The following is a 25,714-nucleotide window of genomic DNA, read 5'->3' on the forward strand; positions in this document are numbered from 1 at the left end:
CGGCTCCACGCCGGGAGGACCGCCGCGCGGGACCCTTCAGTAGTCAGAGGTGCGGGCGGACGGCGCGCGAGCTGGAGCGGGAGCGGGGGCGGGGGTCCGGGGAGGGAAGGGGCGAGGAGCTGGGGGAGGCAGGGGGACCCCCTCGGGTGCCCGCTCCCGGGCCGTGACCTGCCGGACGTCCCCTCGGTCCAGGCCCCCTTCCGGGGATCTCGCGGTGGCCCTGGGCCCCTCTCCGCGGCCGGCCCGAGGGGCGAGGGCGGGGGCGACGCACCGCCCCCCTGCAGGCGGTGGGGTCGAGGGGAAGGAGCCGGTGCGTGGAATTCCTGTCCCGCAGGTACCCGAGCCGCCCTGAAGATGTCGTACATGCTCCCTCACTTGCACAACGGCTGGCAGGTGGACCAGGCCATCCTTTCGGAGGAAGACCGGGTGGTCGTCATCCGGTTTGGACACGACTGGGACCCCACTTGCATGAAGATGGACGAGGTCCTGTACAGTATAGCCGAAAAGGTAGCGCAGCGCCACCGCGTTCCGTGATCAGCTTGCTCGGTTGACCGTTTGCTTGCTTTTGCTTTGCCGGTTGGCGGTAGAATTTAAAAGTGAGGTTGGAATCCGTCCAGTGCTCCTTCCTCATGCCTTTATTCGTGATGTGCAACCCATTCACCAAATTAGCATACGGATTCTTCGCTCAGGGTGGAAGGCTGTGGGCCCTGAAACTGAAAGAGTACAGAGTAGGCGCTGTGAGTTTTCTGGGAGAAGTTTCCAAGGATTTTCAAATTTTATTTATTTATTTATTTTCCAATTAATAGCATTACTTTAATGTGACAAATTTATATGCTTTTGCAAAAACAAAATAACCTTTGGGAATGGGAATGTGGTAGATTTTCAAATTTTAAAAATGATTTATGATTCGTTTTCTGTGGTGCCACGAGCAAAGGCCTGCAGACTTTGGCAACAACATAGAGCTTACTTAAATAGTTTAGTTTGAAGGGTTATCACTTTTGGTGCCTTGTTTATTTGTAAAACAGAACATTCATGTTAATCTGTTGGAAACCCTGTTTCTTTTCTTCTTTTTTCCCCTTTACCCTACCATGCTCTTCATAAGTCACTTGATTTATAGCTTAGAGTGGTTGCAGGAGGTGTTAAGAGAAAATAGAATTGTGCTTTGTGGAACTAGTTTTCCCGATGTTCAGTGTTAGTGCACAGGCCTGTCAGTCTTGTTTGCTGGTAGCAGAAGTGCAGTCATTGGACACTACTGTGTAACTGGGGGCTCAGTGCTTTTCTAAATTTCTTCATGGAGATTTTATTTTTTAATTTATGTTTATTTTTGAGAGAGAGAGAGAGAGAGAGACAGACAGACAGACAGACAGACACAGAATCCAAAGCAGGTTCCAGGCTCCGAGCTGTTGGCACAGAGCCCCACGGGGAGCTCCTGCCAGGCACGAGATGGTGACCTGAGCTGAAGACAGACGCTTAACTGACTGAGCCAAACAGGCTCCTCCGTGGTGATTTTAAGATCACTTCAATTTGCAGCAATAGAGCAAAAGACAAATATTTAAGGGTGTTAATAAAATCTTTAACTTATTAATAATCTGTAAATAATTTGAGAGGTTATTTTAATGAAGAATAAAAGTAATAGAAACATTAGCCATCTTTTTTTAACATTTACTTATTAACATTTTATCTTTATTTTCTCAGTGATAACAGGTTAAAACAACGCCGTTTAGTAGATAGCAATAGACGTACGGATACATTGTGTAGTTGGGAAAGGAAAAACTATGTCACCTCAACGCCTGGCTGGCTCAGTAGAACACGCGACTCTTGATCTTGGGGTCATGAGTTCAAGCTCATCATTGGGTATAGTTTTACTTTAAAAAAAAAAAAAACTATCTGGGAGCACCTAGGTGGTTCAGTCAGTTGAGCAGCTGACTTTTGCTCAGGTCATGATCTCACGGTTTGTGGGTTCGAGCCCCACCCACATCAGGCTCTATGCTGACAGCTCGGAACCTGGAGCCTGCTTCAGATTCTGTGTCCCCCTCTCTCTCTCTGTCCTTACCCCACTCGTGCTCTGTCTCTCAAAAATAAATAAACATTAAAAAAAAAAAACTTATCTGACCTTCTTCCATTGCTAATTTTTACTGTATCCTATTTGGTAAGAGGCAAAGTGAGACAGGGGTGCCGGCATGGGGAACACTGGGGATCATGCTTGTCTGTCAGGCATCATGAGTGGCACTTGGGACACGTACCAAAGTGCATCTCAGAGATTCTGATTCTTTCAAAAACCCTTCAACAAGGTCTGAATAGGGGTGCTGTGATTAGCAGCCATTCCCCTCCTCTCCTCGAGGGGCTTGAGGAGGCACCAGGGGGCTCAGGAGAGCAGCAGTTTTCTGACACTGGCGATCCTCCCACTTGGGGTCGTAAATGGGGTGGTGCCAGGGGTCATGCCTTGCTTAGGCTTTGGGCCTGGTGCTCAGAGGCAGGAACTGCCGAGTCGGGGGAAGAATTGCCTGAGAGCACTTTTCTGAGGAGCAAATTGTTGCGGTGTTGACCCTGAAACAACTCGGGTGTGTGCCCCGAGTGCAGCGCCAGAGGCGGTGTCCAGCTCCCGCTGCCTTGGGCGAGGGGGCAGGACTTAGGGCGACGAGGTCTTTTGGCTCCTCGGATCTGAGCGAAACCTAGCAAAATGCTTTAGTCAGGAGACAGATTTCGTGTTAACATAGGTTTTTAGGGATTTTTACCAGAGCTGTGGTTTCTTCACACCTTTCTGTCTGTTACGTGTCAGTTACAGACCGAGTCACTGTGTCGCTGGTGGGCGCACTCCTTTTCGTATTGAATCTGTTGGTAAGAATGGCTTAATTGGGCTCGCTTTGAGTTGTTTTTTAAAGTATTTTTTCTTTAGTCCAAAAATTTGGATTTCTGTTTTAATAAACTTTTAAAATAACGTTATAGTATAGTTACTAAAAATGCAAGCTTAAAATGCATCACAAGAGTATTGTTTTATTTTTTTCTTAGTATAAAGGCAAAATATGAGGTTATAGTTCTGGAAGCCCTTTTTGGGGAATCTCAACAGGAATATTTGAAATTTAAGGTTTTAGCATGAAGAACAACTAAACTCTATTTAAAAATCTTCCTCTGCAGAAATAGTGGGGCATCTCCTCATCTTGTTACGAGCCCTGTTTGGATACCCCAGCTGGTTTAAAGTGAGTAAAAGTTCTGCTGTTGAGGCCGGGCTTGACTAGATCGTTTCTTCTGGAATGTGCTGTGTCGACTTGATGCTTTGACACCGCCAGCCTCCCAACCCCACCTCATGCTGGAGTAGTTTGGAGCTGCTCTGAAAACATGAGATGTGCTTGGCGACTTGCAGGCGTCGGGGGTCCGATGGAGCGGTTGGTGAGAAGCAGAGCTTCCTGTCTAGCAGCTGGCTCTGGACACAGCTTCGAGGAGAGGCTGTTCTGTGTATCTCTGCGCTGTCTTGCCATTTTGCAGGAAGTTTATCACGGCTCACTGTTACTGAAATCCCGTAATGGGACATTTAGTTTTTGTGTGGTAAAAAGCCCAAACAAGTAGAGTTTAAAATATCCAGAACTTCAGTGATATCATTGGCTCGTGATCATACATTCTCATTAAATTGTATATGACAGATATATGTATGGAGCATTTTATTTATTTAAAAAAAATGTTTTATTTATTTTTGAGAGAGAGAGAGAGAGAGAGAGACAGCGTGAGCAGGGGAGGCTCAGAAAAAGAGGGAGGCACAGAATCTGAAGTAGGCTGCAGGCTCTGAGCTGTCAGCACAGTGCCCAACACGGGGCTTGAACCCACAAACCCTGAGATCCTGACCTGAGCTGAAGGCGGATGCTCCACCGACTGAGCCACCTAGGCGCCCCTGTATGGAACATTTTAGAAATGACTTTAGGAGAAGCATTTTTTTTTCATGTTTTTTTAATTTATTTTAACAGAACCCTTTTTTTTTTATGTTTATTTTTGAGAGATGGAGAGAGATCACAAGCAGGGGAGGGGCAGAGACAGAAAGGGATACAGAATCAGAAGCAGGCGTCAGGCTCTGAGCTGTCAGCACAGAGCCTGATGCGGGGCTCGAACCCATAGACCGGGAGATCAGGACCTGAGCCGAAATCAGACGCTTAACCGACTGAGCCACCCAGGTGCTCTTATGTTTGTTTATTTTTGAGAGCGTATGAGCAGGGGAGGGGCAGAGAAAGAAGGAGACAGAATCGGAAGCAGGCGTCAGGCTCTGATTTGTCAGCACAGAGCCCAACGTGGTGCTCCAGCCCACATGCTGTGAGATCATGACCTGAGCCGAAGTCGGACGCTCAAGTGACTGAGCCCCCCAGGCGCCCCCAGGGGGATCATTCTTAAGCATCACATAGAGTAAGTTGAACTCCCGCGGGTGATGTTCAGTCAAGTGAGGAGTCTTATAAGAGCCAACAAAATGTATATGTTTGCTCTGGATTTGTGTTTCTGGATACGACAACCTTGGAGCTAGCAGCAGCTGAGGGGCAGAAGGGTAGCTAGTTCCTGCCACCTGGTACCTGTATGACCTTAAGTGACTTGTCTGTGTGCCTCCACGTCACTCATCTGTAGGAAAGTGATAGTGCGTAACGCAGAGGGCAGTCGTGAGGACAGAATTAACATAAAAGACTTCGGGAACCCTTCTTGTCACACAGGAAGCAGTATATTCAGTAAATCTTAGCCACTGTTACTAGTATCATTACCACTCATATCACAGAGTTTTCAAGAGTTACTGAGCTCATCAGGCAAATAGCGGTTTGGGGGAAAAAGTTATCGTGCAATTTTCTTTTTGATGGTTTTGATGTAAATTACCTAAAAATTGACTGTTCTAAATAAAATACATAGTGCCGGTTGACAGTCCAGAAGACCGTTTCCCACACTTTAGCTGGGTTCTTAGCTGGAGGAGGGGAGGAGCTCCGTACAGAAGGCGGAGTGGGAGTTGGGGTCACGTGCCAGCCTTCGGGCTTCGTGATTTGCGTGAGTTACTTTCTGGTGGCAGGTTGAGGGTGTGAGAAGGACCACCGAGCGGCTTAGTCAGTGACTTGCTAGAGGGGTGCTTGTCACATGTGTAGGCAACAGGGTTGGAAAGCGTAATTACTATTAGAGATGATCAGAAGAATACATACATTAAGAAACAACTTGATAATAGAAATGAAATTTGTACATAGAGTTCTTTCTTGGTTTTTAAAAAATACTGTATAGCAGCCAATTAAAATTCCTGTAAACATACCAGGCAAAGTATTAGATATAGTAGACTTATGCAAATAAGTTTAAAGTACCACTTAAAAATATGACTTCTAAAAAATTAATAAATAATTTCCATGGGTAGAGGGGCAAGGAACCTAAAAAAAGAGGAAATTCTAACGGTTAAGTAAACTTCAGAGACACACGCATTCAAATAGTGCGCTGTCGTTTTTTAGGCATATCAGAGATAAAAAGGTATTTATTGTGGCGTGGTGAAAGTTATGCTGAGGTACGGGTAAAGCTGGCAGCCTTTTGGAAGGCAGCTTGGCATTGCATGAAACGCTCTGAGACTAGTTCTCCCTTATGCGCAGTAACTCTGCCTCCTCAGTCGACGTTTTATGCTCCACAAGACTTCGGCTATAATTTCTATCATAACTGAAAAGAGTAGCGACGTCTGATGATAGAACACGGTGATGACTGTGACCTCTAGTTTTTGAGCACTTGGACCAGTCACACTGCCAGACAGGAAACAGTCCTGTCCTGCGGTCCTCATGATGACCCCCTGGCGTGCGTTTCGGCAGGTGATTTGTCCAGGCTCAGAAATGGACAGTTGGGATTTGAACTGGGAATGTCCTCTTCACTCCATGGAGTGTTACTTGGCTCTTAAAACTGATCTTTTAAGAGGTTTTTAAATAACATGGGCATTTGTTAATGATGTCAGCTGGACTGAGCCACCCAGGCGCCCCTTGATCGATCTTGATGGTCACATCAAACTGACGGATTTTGGCCTCTGCACTGGGTTCAGGTGGACTCACCATTCCAAATACTACCAGAAAGGGAGCCACGTCAGGCGGGACAGCATGGAGCCCAGTGACCTCTGGGGTGACGTGTCTGTCTTGTCAGTGTGGAGACAGGCTGAAGACACTGGGGCAGAGGGCCAGGAAGCAGCACCACAGGGGTCTGACCCGCTCGCTGGTCGGGACCCCCAACTGCATCGCACCAGAAGTGCTCCTCTGCAAAGGGCACACGCAGCTCTGTGACTGGTGGAGTGTCGGCGTGATTCTCTTCGAGATGCTGGTGGGGCAGCCCCGCTTCCTGGCCCCGACTCCCACAGAGACCCAGCTGAAGGTGATAAACTGGGAGAGCACGCTCCACATTCCGGCCCAGGTCAGGCTGAGCCCCGAAGCCCGGGACCTCATCACCAAACTGCTGCGCTGCTGACCAGCGGCTGGGGCTTGGCGGGGCCGACGACCTGAGGCGCACCCGTTCTTCGGGGCCATCAACTTCTCGAGCGACATCCGGAAGCAGCCGGCCCCCTACATCCCCAAGATCAGCCACCCCATGGACACCTCCAATTTCAACCCCGTAGATGAAGAGAGCCCTTGGAGCAATGCCAGCGAAGACAGCACTAAGGCCTGGAACACGCTCACCCCTCCCAATAACAAGCACCCTGAGCACGAGTTCTAGAGTTCACTTTACGAAGGTTCTTCGACGGTAACGGCTATCCCTTTAGGTGCCGAGAGCCTCCAGGAACAGATGCGCCCCAGGCCGCGGACTCCGACCTGGAGGACTCTGATGTGGTGGATCAGACTGAAGGCTGCCAGCCAGTGTACGTGTAGACAGTGACTCCGCCTCCCTGACACCCTGCCCCTCGGAGGTCCGGGCTGCCCGCAGCCAGGGTCAGCTCCTTTCAAGTTAGTCCGTTGATTATACTTCGCTGGAAGGTCTTTGTCAAAACCCCCAGAAGAAACAAAGATTTTTACAAAAGAACTCGAGTCTAACAGATGGGAGTGCAATGTTATGTTATGAGGGGGGTTGAGGAGCATTCAGCATTGCTTTGAATTGGCTTTTGAGGGCCTTTACTGCATTAAAACAATATTTTTAAAAACTTAAAAAAATAAAATAAAATAAAATACTGGGCTAGACACACAGTAGTAGTTTTTTCATTCCATCTGTATATTTTCAAAATGAACATTATTTATTTGTGTGTATTATATTTTTGAGAGAGTGTGAGCAAGGGAGGAGCAGAGAGAGAGGGAGAGAATCGGAAGCAGGCTCAGCGCTGAGAGCCTGGAGCCTGACGTGGGTCTCCAGCCTATGAACTACAAGACCGTGACCTGAGCCAAAATTGGACACTTACCCCACTGAACCACCCAGCCGCCCCAAAATGAGCATTTAAAAAAATTTTTTTTAATATTTATTTATTTTTTGAGAGAGAGAGAGAGACCAAGCTGGGGAAGGTCAGAGAGAGAGGAAGACACAGAACCCAAAGGAGGCTCCAGGCTCTGAGCTGTCAGCACAGAGCCCGACACGGGGCTCGAACCCACAAACCATGAGATCATGACCTGAGCTGAAGTCGGACACCCAACCGACTGAGCCACCAACCAACTGAGCCACCCAGACGCCCCAAAATGAAAAATTTTTTAAGTGGAGAAAATAAAGTAGACTCCTAGCTTCATTTCACTTTTATAAAAAAATATATACAGGGTTTTATTTAATTGCAGATTCATCAATGGGTGTGAAACGTTCCGGAAAAATAGTTCAGACTGTGTGGAAGGCATCGCAACCGAAGGCATGTGACCTGCACCAGGCGAAGCTTTGATAAGCGGTAGCTTCTGCAGAGGAAGGGCTGTGTCAGTGGCGCAGATTTGGAGGAGGGCCGCCTGGTGCTGCGGGTGGGTCTCGCCTGGCACCTGCTGCGGGCGGGGGGGAGCCAGCCCCTCCTTTCTGCTGGTGCTTGAGCTGCAGGAGCCTGAGACCCTCCTGTCAGGAAGGAGCACCAGACCACCCAAGGCAGGCCTCTTTGAACTCAGGGTTACATAATTAAGCTCATACTGTTCAAAAACACATTTCAAGTGACATTAATGTGTTTCTGGCATTTCAAAACACAAGCTTACTGTTAACGTTTACTCAATAGGCGTTTCCTGGTCCTGTGTATGGTCCGGTCCCGTGCGGTTCGCAGGACGCATCGGCATGTTCCTAGCCTTGGGAGGCCTCAAATTGAGCTGGAGAACCATGATGTAATTTATGTAGAGGAGAAGACAAGAATTAAGTTCTGTGGTGTCACTTAGTGCTTTTACTTCTGAAGGAGCTGGTTTTCTTCCTTATCGTTGGCGGCAAAGGGAAGCAGGGCCTGCTCGTGAAGTCCCACTGCACAAACCAGCGTTTATGGGGAAAAGTGTGCCCTTGACTTAGGGTAACGGAGTGTCTTCCTGTATAAAACAGACGTAGTGCATTTTGATCACTTTCAAGAGGACGTGGTTTTTGCTTTAAGTTGGGAGATGTGGAGGTTCTAGGAACTGGAGCCAATTGGCCAAATAATTCACACTGAATCCAAAAGATGTCTTGGGCTTTCATTGGATCGCTTTAGGAGACAAGTGCCCATGTGTGTGTTTGGTTTTACTATAATGTTAACATCTATCACTTTATCTCTGTTGTATTATGCAGAAAGTAATAAAGGAATGATGATAAAGTGAGATGTAGGGGTAAGCAGCACCTTACGGACTCACAGAGTCACTTTTGCCAGAAAGCTCTACAGAGCTGTGTGCTGTGCCCCGTCCCTGCCGTCTGGAGGCTGTGGAGATGTGAAAAGAGGCCATCTGGATACCCGGTGTGTGGTGCACCTGACTCCACAGCTGCCTTCTCTTCTGTCACCAGGAAAGGGGGAGTTGAGGGGTAACCAGGAGAGGCCCCAGCTCCAGCCTGGGCCCCTCAGTAACTTCCCTCCTTTCACAGCCAGGCTCTTTGAGGGACCTGCCTTCTGTTGGTCAGACTTCAGCTCTGCACCGCCTTGCACTTTGTTTATTTATTTATTTATTTATTTATTTATTTATTTAGAGAGAGAGAGAGAGAGAGAGAGAGAGAGAGAATTCTAAGCAGGTTCTATGCTATCACCCTGAACATGTGAACCATGAGATCATAACCTGAGCTGAAATCAAGAGTCAAATGCTCAACCAACTGAGCCACCCAGGCGCCCCTATAAGGGCAGTTATAGTGCCATGTCCTTTGTTGTAGAGACTTTATTTTGGGAATTTGTTCTTTGGAAATAATGAAATATGTACACAGATTTAAGGTAAGAATGTTCACCGGTGAATAATTGGTATTAATGAAAAAAATCTAAATTATTTTCAGGAAAAATCAGAAAATAGTGGAAGAAGGGAAACTAATGACACAGCTGTTTGATGAAGTGTTATGCAGCCCTGGAAATTGTCCTTTGGGAAAGTATATAATTTGTATAAGAGAATGCTCATAATTAAAACAGGATATACATATGGAATGATCACATTTTATCAAAACAGTATAAACAGATTTATATGTGTGTGTGTATATATACCAGAAAAATGGGAAAGGGTTTACTAAAAATATATTTGAATATATTTGTAGGGCGCCTGGGTGACTCAGTCCATTGAGCATCCAGCTTCAGCTCAAGTCATGATCTCATGGTTCATGGGCCCATGCCCCATATTGGGCTCTGTGCTGATAGCCCAGAGCCTGGAGCCTGCTTCAGATTTCTGTCTCCCGCCTATGGCCATACCACACGCTCCCAAATTCGTCTGATCTCGGAAGCTAAGCAGGGTCAGGCCTGGTTAGTACTTGGTTGGGAGATTTCTGTGTCCCTGTCTCTCTGCCCCTCCCCCACTTGCACTCTCTCTCAATAATAAACAGACATTAAAAAATAGAAATATAAATACATTTGTAGCAATTCTGGTGGTTGGGACTGGAGGTGATTCTATTTTATTTACAGTTTTCTGAGTTTTCTAAATCTGCTATGATGAGCTTGCAATTAGAGGGAAAAAATGAAAGAATGTTTGTTAGATTACTTGGAGTATGAGGCTTAGTATCTGTGAGCGTGCACACCTGAATCAAGGAGGGAGGTGCGCGGCGGAGTCTAGCAGCGTGTTTTAAAGCAGGGGTTCACTGTGTGCAATTAAGTGTTTGTAGAAGTACAGATCTGGAGAAGCTCAGGTAGGTTATTACCAGATCAGCAGGAATACCGGGTCTGGACATTTTCGGCGGGACTCTCGGAACTTGCGCTCCTGCAGATGGTGAAGCAAGGTTGTCAGGGCCCTGGACGGTGGAGCCGTCTCCCTGGGTGTCAGCTCCGCTGGGAAGGGGTGTGGGGAGTTGGTCTGAAAACTGTCCTCTTCTACCCACCCTTGGTTTTGTCTTTAATACGCTTTTGTAGAATAAAACAGTGGTGTGTGGTTGTACAGGGTTGTTTTGGTCTCTTCTAGGTGAAAAACTTCGCAGTCATCTATCTTGTGGATATCACGGAAGTGCCTGACTTCAACAAGATGTATGAGTTATATGATCCGTGCACCGTCATGTTTTTCTTCAGGTATGTTCTCTTTAAACATGTCATTTCAGTTGAGTATTGTTGGTCTGGAAGTTTGATGGAATCAGGAGACCTTCATATTTGACAGTGTTTATGTAATAAAGTCAAGTAACACTGTGAATTTTTTAGAAAAGTTCTGTTGTGGACATTCAGCTTAGAAAGAAATCACCATTTGATGTTTTTTTAATACAGAAGTTGGTAAGTAGCAGTATTCAGCATGAGACGGTACTCCAGAGGCAGAGCTCCCCACCTGGTAAGGGATGTTTGGGCGATTGTATCGCGTGCGTATTAGCTTTACATTCAGTGTAACAGACGGGCACGAGGTCAGTAGCGACGCCGTCAGTTACGAGCTCACTGAGCGTGCAGGCCGGCCCAGCGGGGCCCTGCTCCAGACCCCCCCAGTCAGAATCACCGGCTGGGTCTCACCTGGACTGTCAGCCTGGGAAGAAGCCCCTTGGCTCACTTGGGTGTTGGCTGCATCCAGTTCCTGGTGGTCCTGGGTCCGACGCCTCCGGCCGCTTGCTGGCTGTGTGCTGGGTCCTCGCTGCTCCCAGAGGCCCTTCGCCTTTGAAGCCTGCGCGGTCTGCAGTTTCCTGTTCTGCTTTTAAAGGGCTGTGACGGATAAACTCATCCAGATAATCCAGGATTATCTCCTTATTTTAAAGTCAGTTGATTAGTAACTTTCGGGACATCTGTGTGTAAGGTCATTGGTCACAGTCTTGACGGCCCTCGTACCACAGTCCCAGGGCGTCAGGCAGGAAACGCACAGGCTTTCGTGTAGGATTTTGCCTACCACAGTCTGCCCTCTGGCTCCAAAGATTCACATCGTTCTCGTGTGCAAAATCAGGTGTGGACACGGCTGCTTAGGCTCCTGGACACCTGTTGTCTGTGGCCCCAGCCCTCCCAGCACATGGCATGGGACAGCGTAGGAAACAGGTCTGGTTTCCCAGGAGGCGTGAGGAGGAAGGGGGCCAACATCCCCGCCCTGGGAGGCGCTTTCCTGGGTCTCCTCCCTTTCTTAAAAATATTTTTTTAATGTTTTATTTATTTTTGATAGAGAGAGACAGAGCATGAGAGGGGGAGGGGCAGAGAGAGAAAGAGACAGAGAACCGGAAGCAGGCCCCAGGCTCTGAGCTAGCTGTCAGCACAGAGCCTGACTCGGGCTCGAACCCACGAACGTGAGATCTGACCCGAGCCGAAGTCAGAGGCTTAACCGGCTGAGCCCCCCAGGTGACCCCTCCCCCAGGTCTCCTCCTTTTCTTACGAAAGGCATTTGCAGCTGGGCCACTTCCCAGCCTCCTTCAGCCAGAAGCATGTCGGGTTTTGTCATCTCCTGTCACTGCACCCTCTGCCCCTTGCCGCCATGGGCGGGGAAGACCCCCAGGCACACCTCCCTCTCTGGGACGGAACGTATGCAGCCTGTAGGGCTTTCCTGAGCTTCTGCAGAAGGTCGAGTGGCTTCCTTTTCTCTGCACTCCCCCCTCTGTGGCCGTTTCTGGAGTCCAGCCCCTTGGGCCCCTGGAGAGCCTGAGAGTTCACTCCTTTGTCCGAGGACCTCCTGCCGGGCCGGGCCGTGGGCCTCTGGCTTCCTACGAGCTGCAGGGAGCAACCCGCAGGGAGCAACGAGGCAGCACCTTCAGGACTCTGCTTGGTGTTTCTTCAGTTGGGTGTCCAGGGGCATCAGTCACTACACGTTCTTCCCGCAGAGCCGCGGGTGCTGTCGCGAGGTCCGAGGGACTGGGCCCCTCTCCTCCCTCCCTGCCTTCGGAGCGGGCACTGGCTGTGCTCTCCCAGGTCTGTGTTCCTCCTCACGGGCCCTCAGAGGGCCTTTTCTGTCGTGCTCCTCGAAACTCCCCCGCGCCCTTCGGGTGGGCGGTGCCCCCGCCGTCCGCATATGCTGGGCTGTTAGGACTCGGGACCGAGGCCGCTCTCAGGGAAGAGGCCAGAACGTCTCTGCAACCCAGAGTTCTAAGACCAGGACTTCAGTTAATGTTTTCACCAAATATACCTATTGAGCCCTACCAGGTTTTATGGTCTAGTGCTGAGACATGGGTCCTGCCTTCATGGAACTTGTTCACTTGGGAACAGCTGAGTAAATTAGCAGAGGGAACAGGTGCCAGACACACAGATACCGAGTCAGGGTGGCAGGGAGCTAAACAGCAGCGGGGTAGGGCTAGGGTGAGCTCAAGCCTTCCAGGGAGCCGCTCACAGGCCTGAGCCTTGTGCCACATTTGGGAGCCTGAGAGAACATGGAGTGGCTTCTGGGTGATGGTGGGAGACTGGGGGGGGCGGAGTGGGGGGGAAGGGTCCAGACCCCCCAAGTTCCCCTAGGAAGGGGGAGGGGCAGGGTCCAGACCCCCAGAATCTCCTCCCCCCAGGGAAGGGGAGGGTCTAGACCCCCCAGATTCCTGGGTCAGAGTGAGGACATGGAATGTGATTCTAGAAGTGAAATTTTGTGGCAGAAAAGGAACATCAGATTTGCCTTTTGGATGCTCACTGTGGTTAAAAGGTGGCCAGACCAGAGACTGCAGGACAGAGCACTTCAATCTTGTAGAATTGAAAAGCTAAATTAACAAAAACTAATCAGTCTTCAGCAAACCTGGAAAAATTAGTACACCAGGGACAAGTAGCATTAATATGTTTTGTAAAGTGCATTTCTTACTAGTAGCCTTTCGGGGCGTCTGGGGGCTCAGTCGGTTACGCGGCTGACTTTGGCTCAGGTCATGATCTCGCGGTTCATGAGTTCGAGCCCCGTGTCGGGCTCTGTGCTAACAGCTCAGAGCCTGGAGCTGCTTCGGATTCTGTGTCTCCCTCTCTCTCTGCCCCTCCCCTGTTCACGCTCTGTCTCTTTCTGTCTCTCAAAAATAAACATTAGGAATTTCTTTAAAAAAAAAAAAAAAGGTTGTCTCTTATAAAACAATTTTGTAAGGAATTGTCTACATCTTTAATCATAGAAATGCAAAATATATTAATTTCACAATTAGGGCTTTTAATAAAATGCTCACAGAGTGCCATGAAAACCTCATCCATTGTGTCCCGCGAGTAAGTTAGTACAGCTCTCTGGGTCCAGGTGACCACAGCTGTGTCCTTGGGGCTTTGGACGCCCGGTGGGGTATTTATGCTAAGGAAGTGGAGAGGCAAAGAAGGAGCTGTGTGCTTTCAAAATAGCATTTGGGTTGTTTTTCATCTTCTCCTAAATCACGGTGGATCGTCTTGATTGTGTGTTCTTGTCTTAAATGATGCTTACCGAGAGTTTGTAAAGGTGCGAAACAGAAGGCATCTCCTTTGTGGAACACTTTTTTAGAAGGATTTTTGTGAGCACTGATCCCCTGTTTCCTCTTTGCAGGAACAAGCACATCATGATTGACCTGGGAACTGGTAACAACAACAAGATCAACTGGGCCATGGAGGACAAACAGGAGATGATAGACATCATCGAGACCGTGTACCGAGGCGCCCGGAAAGGTCGTGGCCTGGTGGTGTCTCCGAAGGACTACTCCACGAAGTACAGATACTGAGCCCTCAGCCCAGTGTCTGCACGTACATGCTGCAGAGTCCTTTTCATGTGGAAATCTCTTAAACTGTTTAAAGCCTTAGAGAGAGCGTTTGGAAGTCTGGAAGAGAACACAAGCCCAAGGGGCTGGAGGTTCTTTGCGAGAAGGGTTGCATGGCCTCAACTTTCTGCCTGGCCATTGTATTTTTATATTAGCAAATATCTGTAAATATCTAGCCGAGATTAATAAAATGTGCAGTGATGGAAAGCCATAATTGCTTATTTCTTAAGAAACTTGACATACAGATTCCTGAATTCGGTAGCCAGGAATTAATCGTCATCTTCACCATTGGAGTGGAATTCGGGCGTGTGTCTCCTGGGGCCGCCCTGTTGTCTACACCTGGCCGAGGGAGTCTGAGGGCTGCCGTAACAGCGCCGCAGACGGGGTGACCGCGGAAATGAGCGGGCTCACAGATCTGCCAGCTAGGACTCCAGTTCCAGCCGTGCTCAGGGCTGGTGTCTCTGGGGCTGTGATGGAGACTCTGTCCCGGCGCCTCTCCCACATTCTGCTGGTTTCTGGCATCTTCGGCTTGATGCCTCACCCAGGTCTTCACAGGGCCTGCTTCCTATGTGCGGGTCTCTGCCAGATTTCCCATCTTATAGGGACGCCAGTCATTTGACGAGGGCCACCCTTCACCAGCGTGACCTCCATCTGTGGTGACCCCATCTCTAAACGAGGGCACATTGTGCGGGGTTAGAACTGACATAAGAGTCTACGGGGGTGACAATTCAATCCACAACATAATCCAAAGGCTTGAATTCAGAAAGAATATACACTTGGGGAAAAAGTACCTTTTAGTCTTCTGGTTATAAAGACAGTACAATAAAATAATGATTCTTATTTTCCATTTAAATATAAAGAGTAAGAAGTTCTTATCCCTCCAAAGATTGTACCGAATGCCCCAGAGCAGGCTCTGCGAAACCACGACTCTCCTTATCGGTGTTTTCTCTTCCCCAAGCAGCACCTTGGCAGGTGGGTGGTTAGGGTCTGCCCAGGAACATCCTGTGTGGGGCGTGGGGCCACACCCTGAAGCCCTGTCTGGTGTCACAGCCAGGCTCTGCCACTTACTACGGCACGGCACGTGACCTGGAGCTCCACTGTCTCTGGAGGGCGGTGTGCTGTCTGCTGTCCCGGGTCTTGGAATAGTGCCTTCGAACGGCGCCTAGCGGGCCCTCCCTGGTACGAAAGCTCTCACTGCTGTGGCCAGATTGACTGTGGTCGAAACACCAGTACAATCCAGCGCATAGAGATGAGGTGTGCTTTAGGTGGACTTAAAACACAAATGCAAATCCTCAGCTTCCTTGCTCCAGCCTACCTAAACTTTCCCATTTACAAAATAGGGCGTATGATGCCACATCAAATGAGGGGCTAGTGGGGACACCAACGTGACCCCAAGTACCTGACACAATGGGCAGTATCTACTTCTGATGCTTCTCCAACATAGAACAACCACTAATCACAGGAAAAGTCCACTGTCATTACTCATCAAGGAAATGCAAATCAAAAGCAGGAAATGCCACTTCATGCCCACTAGCATGGTTGTGAACAGATTCAAAGGGTCAGGTTACACATGTGGTCAAGGACGGGGAGGAATGGGAGCCCTCATGGACTGCTGGTGGAATGGAAAACAGTTTGGCAGTTCCTCAAAAAATAAAATAGGGGATTACCACTTGACCCGGCAATATCAGTCTTATCTATCTATACCACACAGGACCTTGGACAGAACGTTGGTGGCAGCATTATTCTCGATAGAGAGCCAAAATGGGGAAACGACTCACAGGTCCATCAACTGGAGAATGGATAAACAAAATATGGTACATCTGTACAGTGGAATAGTAGTTGGTCATAAGAGGTGAACTGATGTGGCTACAACGTGGTGAGCCTTGAAAACACCAGGGTCAGTGAAAGTCTAGACAGTCCATGTTGTAGGATTCCATTTATATGAAACATCCAGAATGGGCAAACCCATAAGGATAGAAAGTAGATTAGTAGTTGCTTAAGACTAGGAGGAGGGGAAAGAGGAAGGAGACAGCGAGCGGGAATGGGCTTTCTTCTTGAGACGAAGAAAATGGTAAAATCGTGGCGGCTGTCCATGTCTATGAACGCGCCAAAGCCACTGGATCGTTTGTGTTAACTGGGTGAGTTGCATAGCATATGAGTTATATCTCTTACTGATGAAGCTTTGTTAGCCATTAAAAAAAATAAGCAAAAAAATTACACTCCACATTTGTAAACTTACTCTGTACTAACGGTAAATCTGTTGTATTTCTACGTTGTAATGAGTTCATTCACAGTTGACTTTAGTAACTATCTTTTCCACTGGGGCTTTGTAACTGTAGTATAGTTGAATTTCTAATAGGTCTCTTCATTCCCAGTTTATATCTTATCATTATGTACCTACTGTTTACCTTGCCCAGAATTAAGTGTTTTGCAAAGCATTTTCTCAAATCCTTCCACCCCCGAGCCAGGCGGATAGTTTGTACAGAAGGAAACTAAAGCTTAGGTTGCCCCAAGTTACTGCTCCTTCGAGAGGGCATGCTTTCCTTCAAACCTAAACCTGCAGGGCTCCCAAGCCGTGCCTCTGCTGCGCCAGGCTGCTTTCATCCAGCTGAGATTACCTAGTGCAGAAAGTCTGGTGATATCCCTGGTTCTCTGAATCTGAATGATTCCTGTTTCCCATCCTCCCCAGGATGGTTTCTGTGCAAAGTCCAGGCATTAGTCATGGCAGCTGCCCCAGAGGCCACGGGCCTGGAAGGGACAGAATATGTCCAGGGTCCCAGTACGTAATCAAGGACCCCAGGGAAACGGACACACAGGTTATATGCAAGAGTGTTTATTGCAGCTTTATTTGGAAACAATATTAGTCCAGCGAAAAACATAATTCCAAAGGCTATTACACAGCAGTTAGCGAGCACCGTGGAGTTACACGCATCAACATGGACAAATCTGAAAGTACTGACTCAGAAGCTGGGTGCAGGGTACTATGGTATGATGTCATTTACATACAGTTCTCAGATGTCCAGAACAGAGATCTGAAGCATGAAAACAACCTGCAACCTTGTGGGTTTGCAGTAGGCGGTTATGGGTCCGTCTCTAGGGTAGACTGCCTTTTTCTGACTTCTGAACCCAGACAGAGAAGACGTGGATCACGAGCGCACTGACGAAATCAAAGCTACAACGCTTCTAAAAAATAATATCACTGATGTTCCTAAAAGCTGCCCCGAAAGTTCCGTTTCTTAGGTTGCTCAGTTAAAATATGGGATGTGTTCATGGCCTCACCAAGTTTCTTTTTTTAATTTTTGCATGTTTATTTATTTTTGAGAGACAAAGACAGAGCATGAGTGAGGGGAGGGGCAGAGAGAAAGGCAGACACAGAATCGGAAGCAGGCACTAGGCTCTGAGCTTTCAGCACAGAGCCTGACGCAGGACTTGAACTCACAAGCCGTGAGATCATGACCTGAGCTGAAGTTGGACGCTTCACCAACTGAGCCACCCAGGTGCCCCGGCCTCACCAGATTTCTTATCTGAAAGTTGAAGTGCTAATTGGGAAAGCTTTGATGTCTTGAAAATCAGAATGGGGAACTTTGGGAGGACTCACTTTATGGGAGTGCCATTTCGAATAGTTTTTCCTATATCATTTTTATTAATGGCTTTTAAAATGAATCTGGTAACAGTATCCTTATGTGATATTTTTACATTCATAAAATCTATGCCAAGACCGCCGGCGTCGTGTGAGGCTGCCCCGCCCTGAGGCGGGGCTGGGGTGGCACCCCGCTGGCTCCCAGCCGCGGGGGGGGGGGGGGGGGGGGGGGGGGGGGCCCAGCCATGCCCCCCTTCCAGCCTTTGGTTTTCTCGCTCAGCAAAGTGGCCAAGCTCTCACACATCTCCGTGGACAGAAAGCATCATATGAAAGATTACAAAGTATTTTCAAACTCTTGAAATTCATTCATTCAATTAATTTAAAAAAATCTTTGAGCAGCTGCTGGGTCCCAGGGCTGAGCAAAATCAGTCTGGTTGCTTGCTGCCTTATGAAAATAACCAAATGATCACGTAAAAGTGAACTTACGCCTGTGTAGTCAATAGGTAGGGGGCTTGGAGGTTCTAGAAAAAGGAGGTCTGACCCAGTTGAGGATTCAGGGAAACAGTCTCTGAGGAAATTATTTTCAAGCAGAGCTCAGATATTTAAAAAGCTAGCTAAGTGGGTGTAGGGGGGATTGCATTCCAGAGGAGAACCTGCAGGGAACAGAGGCCCGCGGCGGGAGGGGGCTGGGCTTCCCTGGGGGCTGGGCCGTGTGGTGAGGTCTGGTGAAGTGGGCACAGGCCGGGGGCCCAGCTTGGGGAGGCTTTGCCTTGGGAATCAGGGGCAACATGATCAGATTTTGGTTCTGAGAAGACCTTTCTGTCCCCTTGGAGGAGCTAAAAGGGGATTGGGGAGAGAGTTAAAAGTCTATGGTGAGAGGAGCGCCTGGGTGGCTCAGTCAGCTGAGCAGCTGATTTCAGCTCTGGTCATGACTTCGTGGTTTGTGAGCTGCAGTCCCACATCAGGCTCTGCTGTCAGCGCAGAGCCTGCTTCAGATCCTCTGTGTCCCTTTCTCTCTGCCCTTTCCGGGGGCTCTCTCTTGAAAATAAAATAAACATTTTAAAAAATATTTAGGGGTACCTGGGTGGCTTAGTTGGTTAAGCGTCCTACTTTGGTTCAGGTCATGATCTCACCGTTCTTGAATGAGTTCGAGCCCTGCATCAGGCTCTGTGCTGACAGCTCAGAGCCTGGAGCCTGCTTTGGATTCTGTGTCTCCCCCTCTCTCTGCCCCTCCCCCGCTCAGGCTCTGTCTCTCTGTCTCTTTCTCAAAAATAAAAATTTTAAAAATATATTAAAAAATAAAGGTCTAGGGTGATTGGTCACGCAAGAGACCATAGTTGTAAAGAAAGGAAATTAGGGCACTTGGGTGGCTCCGTCACTTCAGCTGCTGACTTTGGCTCAGGTCATGGTTGGTGAGTCGGAGTCCTGAATCCACCTCCGCACTGACAGCAGAGAGCCCTTCCTCCCTCTCTGCCCCTCCCCAACTTGTGCTTCCTCTCTCTCAAAAATACGTTTTTTTTTAAAAAGGAAATTAAATGTGAGAATTAAAACTTAAGACAACTGCATCCGAAACTGCTGCCTTACAAATGTAGCGCTTTGTTATTAAGCTTGGTGGTCTTGTAAGTTCCCAACCTTTGTGTTAAATGAATTTTAGGTTAGTATAAGAAATAGCATTTGATATTGAATTCACATTTCACTTAAGTATTGTATGAACAAATTGCTTGCTACTAAAGTTTCACATTAACCTAGTTAGTGTGTGAGACATGGAAACCCGCCTGCTACTTTCCCCTGTTTCTTTACGGAAGCATTTTGATTTCTTTTAAATACATGTAAGTGCCCGAGGATAGCAATCCTTTGTAAAACTGTTAGGAACATGTTGAAACAGGTATGATATTCTAAAATGTCAAATAATCTCTCTAAAGGTCTGAGTGGATAATTGAGATGCTAAATATCAGACTATAAAAGGAGATCCGCTTGGAACTTTCTTTAGGAAGAAGTTAGTATTTTTTGGACAGTATTACTGTTTTTGTCTTTTAAGTAGGCTCCATGCCCAATGTAGGGCTTGAACTCATGACCCTGAGATCAAGAGTCACACGGCTCTACCAACTGAGCCGGTCAGGTGCCCCTGATGTTTTTATTTTAGTTAATAACTAATAGAAACTTCTTTTCTACCTGCTTAGTCTCTTTAAAATCCTAGATTTTGAATTGTGATTGATGGTAATAATGAGGACTCAAAACTGTTTGGTTTACTTCTATTCAAATATCTAGTTTCTGCTAAAATTATAATGGCAGTGAGGATGCTTTCACATAATCCACATAATCCAATAGAACTCTCATGATTTTAATGTTGTTGTTGTTTTTTTAGAGACAGAGAGAGGCAGGGGGAGCAGGGGAGGGTCAGAGAGAGAGGGAGACACCGAATCCAAAGCAGGCTCCAGGCTCTGAGCTGTTAGCACAGAGCCTGATGTGGGGCCCGAACCCACAAACTGTGAGATCATGACCTGAGCTGAAGCCGGACGCTTAACCGACTGCACCACCCAGGCGCCCCAGAACTGTCATGATTTTTAAATCACCAAGAATAGTGAATTTAAATGGTGCCATTTTTAAACTTTGGATTATAAAAAGAAAGACATGCACCACTGTTGGGAGTATAAAACGATGCTTCATTTCTTAAATGCGTTTGACTAGTGTACTTGGTCTTTAGTCATGCTTCTGACCCTCGTGAACCATGCAGAGAATTCATGGTGACAGTGTTCCTTATACATCATTTATAACAGCGAGATGGTGGGAAATGATGTCAATGTTCAAGGAACAGTTAAGGAGATGGTTAAATGATTACATCCATATGATAGAATAGTAGTCAGCCATAAAAAAAGTATGAGAAGTGTACAAAATTTTCAGATGGAAAAAAGTTTGACATGAAAAGAGAACAGGAGATGAGATGATAAGCAACATAATCAACCATGTATAAATCTGTAGTGTTTACAGTGGCGAATTCTAAACTGTAGAATTATGAGTGATTTGGACTTTTGTATGAAGAATAAAATTTATCTCATATGCAAGAATCATGTTATTTTTACAATGAGAGCCGATTCTGACCTTTTAGGTGATCACAGCTCTATTTTACTTTGGCTCCGAGAGGTAAATTGGACAACTATTTGAAAACGTCTCTGTATAACCTACAAAATAAGTGAAAGTGAGATCTTTGTGCTTCTCCTTGGCAGCCACCCCCACAGGAGCAGGGTGGGTGGGGTGGTGAGCTAGGGCTAGACAGGCTGTTTTCTTGGGTTGGGTTAGGTTTGGAGAACATTGTTATCAGAGTCTGGACTAGAGAGATTCAAGGGAGTCTTTCCAAGAACTGTATGTCTGGAAAAGCTGAGTTGGAATGCAGTTATTTAAAAAACAATCTCGGGGCGCCTGGGGGGCTGTCTGTTGAGCGTCTGACTTCAGCTCAGGTCCTGATCTCACAGTTCATGGGTTCAAGCCCCGTGTCGGGCTCTGTGCTGACAGCTGAAAGCCTGGAGCCTGCTTCCGGTTCTGTGTGTCCCTCTCCCTCTGCCCTTCCCCTGCTCATGATCTGTCTCTCTCTCTCAAAAATAAATAAGTGTTAAAAAAAATAATAATAATGAAAATAAATAAAAATAAAAACCAATCTCAATCAGAAAACAGCTTATGATATATTTTTAAAAGATCTATATAGAACTTAATGCGGGAAAAAAAATTGACCTGATATAGCTTATGCTTTCCTCCTGTGTTTTGGGAACACGAGGTCTGCATTGAAAGTTGTCCTGCCGTTTTACAACCATCTTTGTCCAGTGGTTAATCACCTTCTAAACTATGTTCTTATTGCATTGTTCTTTTAATCTTTCATTTCATTAAAATGAATATTTAAATTTAAAAAATCAGAACTCGTATTATGCAAATTATTATTCAAAAAGTACAGCTTTGACTTTATCACATTTTGAAGTGACTGGTCCACTGTCTTCAGGTCTGTAAGAAAAAATTTGAAAGAGGTAATGGTTGATTTATATACCAACTAATGTACAGATAAATAACCTGAAATCCAAAGCTTTCAATAAAATACCTTAGTTTCCTGTAATTATTTTTAAAAATTTTTAATGTTTATTTTTGAGAGAGAGAGAGAGAGACAGAGAAAGCACGAGTGGAGGGGTGGGGGCAAAGAGAGAGGGAGACACAGAATCCGAAGCAGGCTCCAGGCTCTGGGCTGTCAGCACAGAGCCTGATGCAGAGCTCAAACTCACAAACTATGAGATCATGACCTGAGCCAAAGTCAGAGGCTCAACTGACTGAGCCACCCAGGCGCCCCAGTCTCCTGGGAGAGGAAAAATTCAGTATATAGAAAAACACAGAGGTTTTCATTTTTGAAGATGGAGTCAGTGTGGATTCACAACCGCGGGTGCGTAAATGGCATGTTCTCTTCAGAGAAACCCGACTCCGCGTCGGTGACCGACTGCACAGGGACCCGGAGGAGGACCCCTCCACCCACCCGCGCGCTGCCTGTCTGCACCTAAATACTTGCGGGAAAGTGTTATGAAGTCACTTAATGGGGAGACTGACAGAGTGCCAGATCTGCCAGAATAGAGAACAGTAGTTTTTGACATTTCGGATTCCCCGCAACTGGAGCACAGGTTTGGGGGTGTGCAGAATCCCGAGATTTACAGCACAGGCCGGCTCTGCGTTGACCGTGACCCGGCGCAACCAACAAACAGATTTGTGCAAACACCTGTTTATTTAGGTCTTCTCATTAGGAAGACAGTCCCCCGTTAAAACAGACTTGGAGACCTGACCTCCTCTCAGGCTGTGTGCACCTCACGTGGTGAGGCTTCCACACCTACTTGATCAGTTGACTTGTTGCCTAATATTTAGTGGTTTTGACCAAATTAAAACACAAGTGAGACCTGGGTGAGGGAGGGAAGGGACAGGCCGCCGGCTGCCATCCCGGCCTGCACCTGCCTTGTGCCAGGTTTCAGCTCCTGCCCTGAGGCTCTCCTGTTCTCACTGTCAGCCCTGCAGGGGTGGGGAGGGAGGGCAGGAGGGCGTGCTCGCCAGGGTCTCAGGGCGGCTGGGGGGCCCTGCGGGACAGACACGCGTCCTCTGCAGTGTTTTGCGGTAGCGGCAGGACAATAGCAGATGTAGATACTTATCCGTCACTGAAAGGTGAACGGGCTCCGACTGAGCAAGGGAAGTGGGGATGATCTGCCAGCTGACTGACGGCAACAACTGCCAGTAAAACAAGGGCGTCAAAGGCACCTGATTGTTCAATCAAAACCTGCTTAGATAATCAGCATATTGTAATGAGAATAATCTATTAGTCTTATATATCAGAATAAAATATACATACGTATCTCAATAAAATAAAGTCGTGAATCTCTACATATGGCACATGGACATAAATCCAGTCTGAGACCCGAGGCCAAGCATTTATTTGCGTCTTCCCAAGACTGAATGCGACGTTCCACTGGCAAGGCCTGCGATGTGGGAGACCAGGCCGGAAGCCCATGGACCGCTGGGAGGCGGCGAGGGCTTAATGCACACACCTCTTCTTCAGACGGCTGTCTGAACACATGGTCTCAAACAGAAACTATGTTATAATCCCCAGTCTCTAATTCATCATGGTTTGTGCTTTGATAGAAGACTAATTTGAGGGGTGGTTGTGAAAACCACTTTAATAAAATCCAATTTTTATTTTTTATTTATTTTTTATGTTTTATTTATTTCAAATGTTTTAAAATCTTTATTTATCCTTGAGAGAGGGAGACAGAGTGCAAGTAGGGGAGGAACAGAGAGAGGGAGATACAGAACCTGAAACAGGCTCTAGGCTCTGAGCTGTCAGCACAGAGCCTGACGCAGGCCTTGAACTCACCAACCGTGAGTCCATGACCTGAGCTGGTCGGACACTTAACTGACTGAGCCACCCAGGTGCCCTAAAATCCAATTTTTAAATAGTAGAGCTTGTCGTTTAAACTATACACTTTAGGGGGCGCCTGGGTGGCTCACTTGGTTGGGTGTTCGACTTTGCTTCAGGTCATGATCTCGCGGTCCATGGGTTTGAGCCCCGTGTCGGGCTCTGTGCTGACAGCTCAGAGCCTGGAGCTGCTTCAGATTCTGTGTCTTCCTTAGCCCCTCCCCTGCTAGTGCTCTGTCTCTCTCTCAAGAATGAAACATTAAAAATTTTTTTAAATAAATAACCTGTACACTTTTTAAGGAACTATGACAAGGAGTGTTTCTTAGTCTATTTAGAAAAGAGTGTTTGTTAATGTCTTTTATTATTCCTGAAGATTTTCCATGTAGTACAGAGGTAATAATCTGGAGTGTATTTTTCAAGATGCAAGCAATCAAAAGATATGCGAAAGACAAACGTTTAGTCCCCTAATAATGGCCTCACCATTTGTTCTTTAATAGGATTTTCAATCCCAGCTTGCGCCATTAAGTCATTCACACTCTTCTGTAAATCTTCGATCCGATTTCCCATTTCTTCCGGTACAATGTTAAGGAGAGTTGTCCATGGGGTACAGAGCAGCAGCCAGGAAGTCCTGGGAGACCCTGCCTCAAAGGCTCCCGATAAAAAAAACGCTCCGGCAGCGCAACCTTTAAAAGGAAGAAGACCACGTACTAATACCTTAAGGTCGTGCGAATTAACTACTTCCCTGAGGTTTTATTGTGTGTTTAACCTTTGAATTGTAAGCTCAGTTCTTTTAAAAAAAATTTTTTATGTTTATTTTTGAGAGAGAGAGAGAGAGTGAGCAGGGGAGGGGCAGAGAGAGAGGGAGACACTTCAGGCTCCGTGCTGTCAGCACAGAGCCCGACATGGGGCTCGAACCCACGGAACCGTGAGATCATGACCTGAGCCCAAGTGGATGCTGAACCGACGGAGCCCCCAGGGCACCCCTTTTTAAAACAATTTCCAAGGAATAAGTTCAATTGGTAAAGTGAGCTCTAGCCCTCTAAGTCTTAGGACAGATTTTACGCTTATCTGGATTTCCTCGAACTGGAAACAAACATTCTACCCTAATTCTGTTTGAATTCATGTCTTAACAAAACAGTGAGCTGCTGAAGTTGCAAAACCAAACAAAACAAAGGTCAGGAGAGCCATACAAGGTGTCCTCTGTTGAATACTCCATACGATGTGTGCAAGTTCCTGATTCCTTCGAAGTGCGTATATGTTACTCAGCAGGACTACTCAAATTTATTCAGGGCTCGGTGGGAAAGGCCCCTGGGTAGCACCGTGTGTCCTTGTGTCTTCTTGCTCGCCCCACAGGGCTGGTCAAGCAGCAGTACTACCTGTGAGTGGTAATTACTACAGCAGGGTATCTCGGAAAGGCACCAATGTAAACACCAGGAAATCCTAGGTCAACAATTACCCACTAAGAGCAGACAAAAAGATATCCCTTGATAATTTTACAGTTCAAAAGCATTATAGTATTTGTTATAAGATAGAAAGGATATTTCTGAGGTTCAACGTTGCAGTTAGAGCTTGAAAATGTTCTTGAAGTTCCTGAAATAGATTTTCTGCCTGAAAAAATGAACCATAAGACATTTGCATATAATATTTACTCCTGATGTAGGATTTTTTAGCATCATGGAATAGGACCTCCATATAAATAGTTATTTCGTTACTTAGCCAAATACGTACCTAAACAAGCAGAGGTAGCTCACGCCATGCGCAAAAATTAACTCAAATTGACCACACACCTACCTAAACCTAAGCACTAAAACTATAAAATGTCCAAACTATCAAATATCAAATTAAATTTGATAATAAACTATCAAACATCAAAACATAGGAGAATGCCCTAATAACCTGAGTCCCTGGAAGAATTTCTAAGTAGACTGAACCAGGCGCCCAGAGCACAGGGCGCACACGGGCCGCGCTCCGGGGAGGTTCCCGGCCGGGGTTGGGGTCGCGCTGGAGCCCTCCGAACACCTTGCCCGGCGCTCAGGCCTCACACCCGGCCTGATGTCCATTTCAGAGACGGGAACGCTGAGGCCCGGGTCAATGTGCAGGCTGCACTC

The 25,714-nt window shown here is 47.1% G+C and overlaps 2 protein-coding genes across 4 annotated transcripts in view; one reads left to right on the plus strand and one right to left on the minus strand.

Annotated features, from left to right (window-relative positions):
- The first annotated feature begins 6 nt into the window (after nt 1–6).
- On the plus strand, nt 7–14,311 carry TXNL4A (thioredoxin like 4A). 2 transcript variants are annotated; one of them, XM_029921917.1, is made up of 5 exons: nt 7–49; nt 335–507; nt 3,136–3,197; nt 10,446–10,549; nt 13,893–14,311. In XM_029921917.1, exons 4-5 carry the CDS (start codon nt 10,506–10,508, stop codon nt 14,062–14,064), a joined length of 216 nt encoding a protein of 71 aa, XP_029777777.1. In that variant the 5' UTR covers nt 7–49; nt 335–507; nt 3,136–3,197; nt 10,446–10,505; the 3' UTR covers nt 14,065–14,311. The 2 variants fall into 2 exon arrangements, with proteins under 2 accessions (XP_029777777.1, XP_029777776.1); XM_029921916.1 differs by lacking the exon at nt 3,136–3,197.
- Nucleotides 14,312–21,337: 7,026 nt separating this feature from the next.
- The window catches only part of HSBP1L1 (heat shock factor binding protein 1 like 1), a 4,856-nt gene continuing 479 nt past the window's right edge, over nt 21,338–25,714 (minus strand). Inside the window, exons 2-4 of one of the 2 annotated variants that reach the window (XM_029922496.1) lie at nt 25,148–25,214; nt 24,087–24,181; nt 21,338–21,670 (exon numbers count right to left, since the gene is read on the minus strand). In XM_029922496.1, the coding sequence (XP_029778356.1) occupies nt 21,665–21,670; nt 24,087–24,181; nt 25,148–25,214 (168 nt within the window). In that variant the 3' untranslated portion in view covers nt 21,338–21,664. Of the gene's footprint in view, nt 21,671–23,948; nt 24,182–25,147; nt 25,215–25,714 lie in introns of those variants that run through there. The other variant, XM_029922495.1, reaches the window with a different exon arrangement.

This window comes from Suricata suricatta, chromosome 14, assembly GCF_006229205.1.
Source record: "Suricata suricatta isolate VVHF042 chromosome 14, meerkat_22Aug2017_6uvM2_HiC, whole genome shotgun sequence".
In the NCBI taxonomy this organism is placed as follows: domain Eukaryota; kingdom Metazoa; phylum Chordata; class Mammalia; order Carnivora; family Herpestidae; genus Suricata; species Suricata suricatta.

Coding starts and splice junctions, on each gene's coding strand:
- TXNL4A (XM_029921916.1), top strand. CDS start 355: ATGTCGTACATGCTCCCTCACTTGCACAACGGCTGGCAGGTGGACCAG. Junction 508..10,445: donor TGTACAGTATAGCCGAAAAG/GTAGCGCAGCGC, acceptor GGTCTCTTCTAG/GTGAAAAACTTCGCAGTCAT. Junction 10,550..13,892: donor ACCGTCATGTTTTTCTTCAG/GTATGTTCTCTT, acceptor TCCTCTTTGCAG/GAACAAGCACATCATGATTG.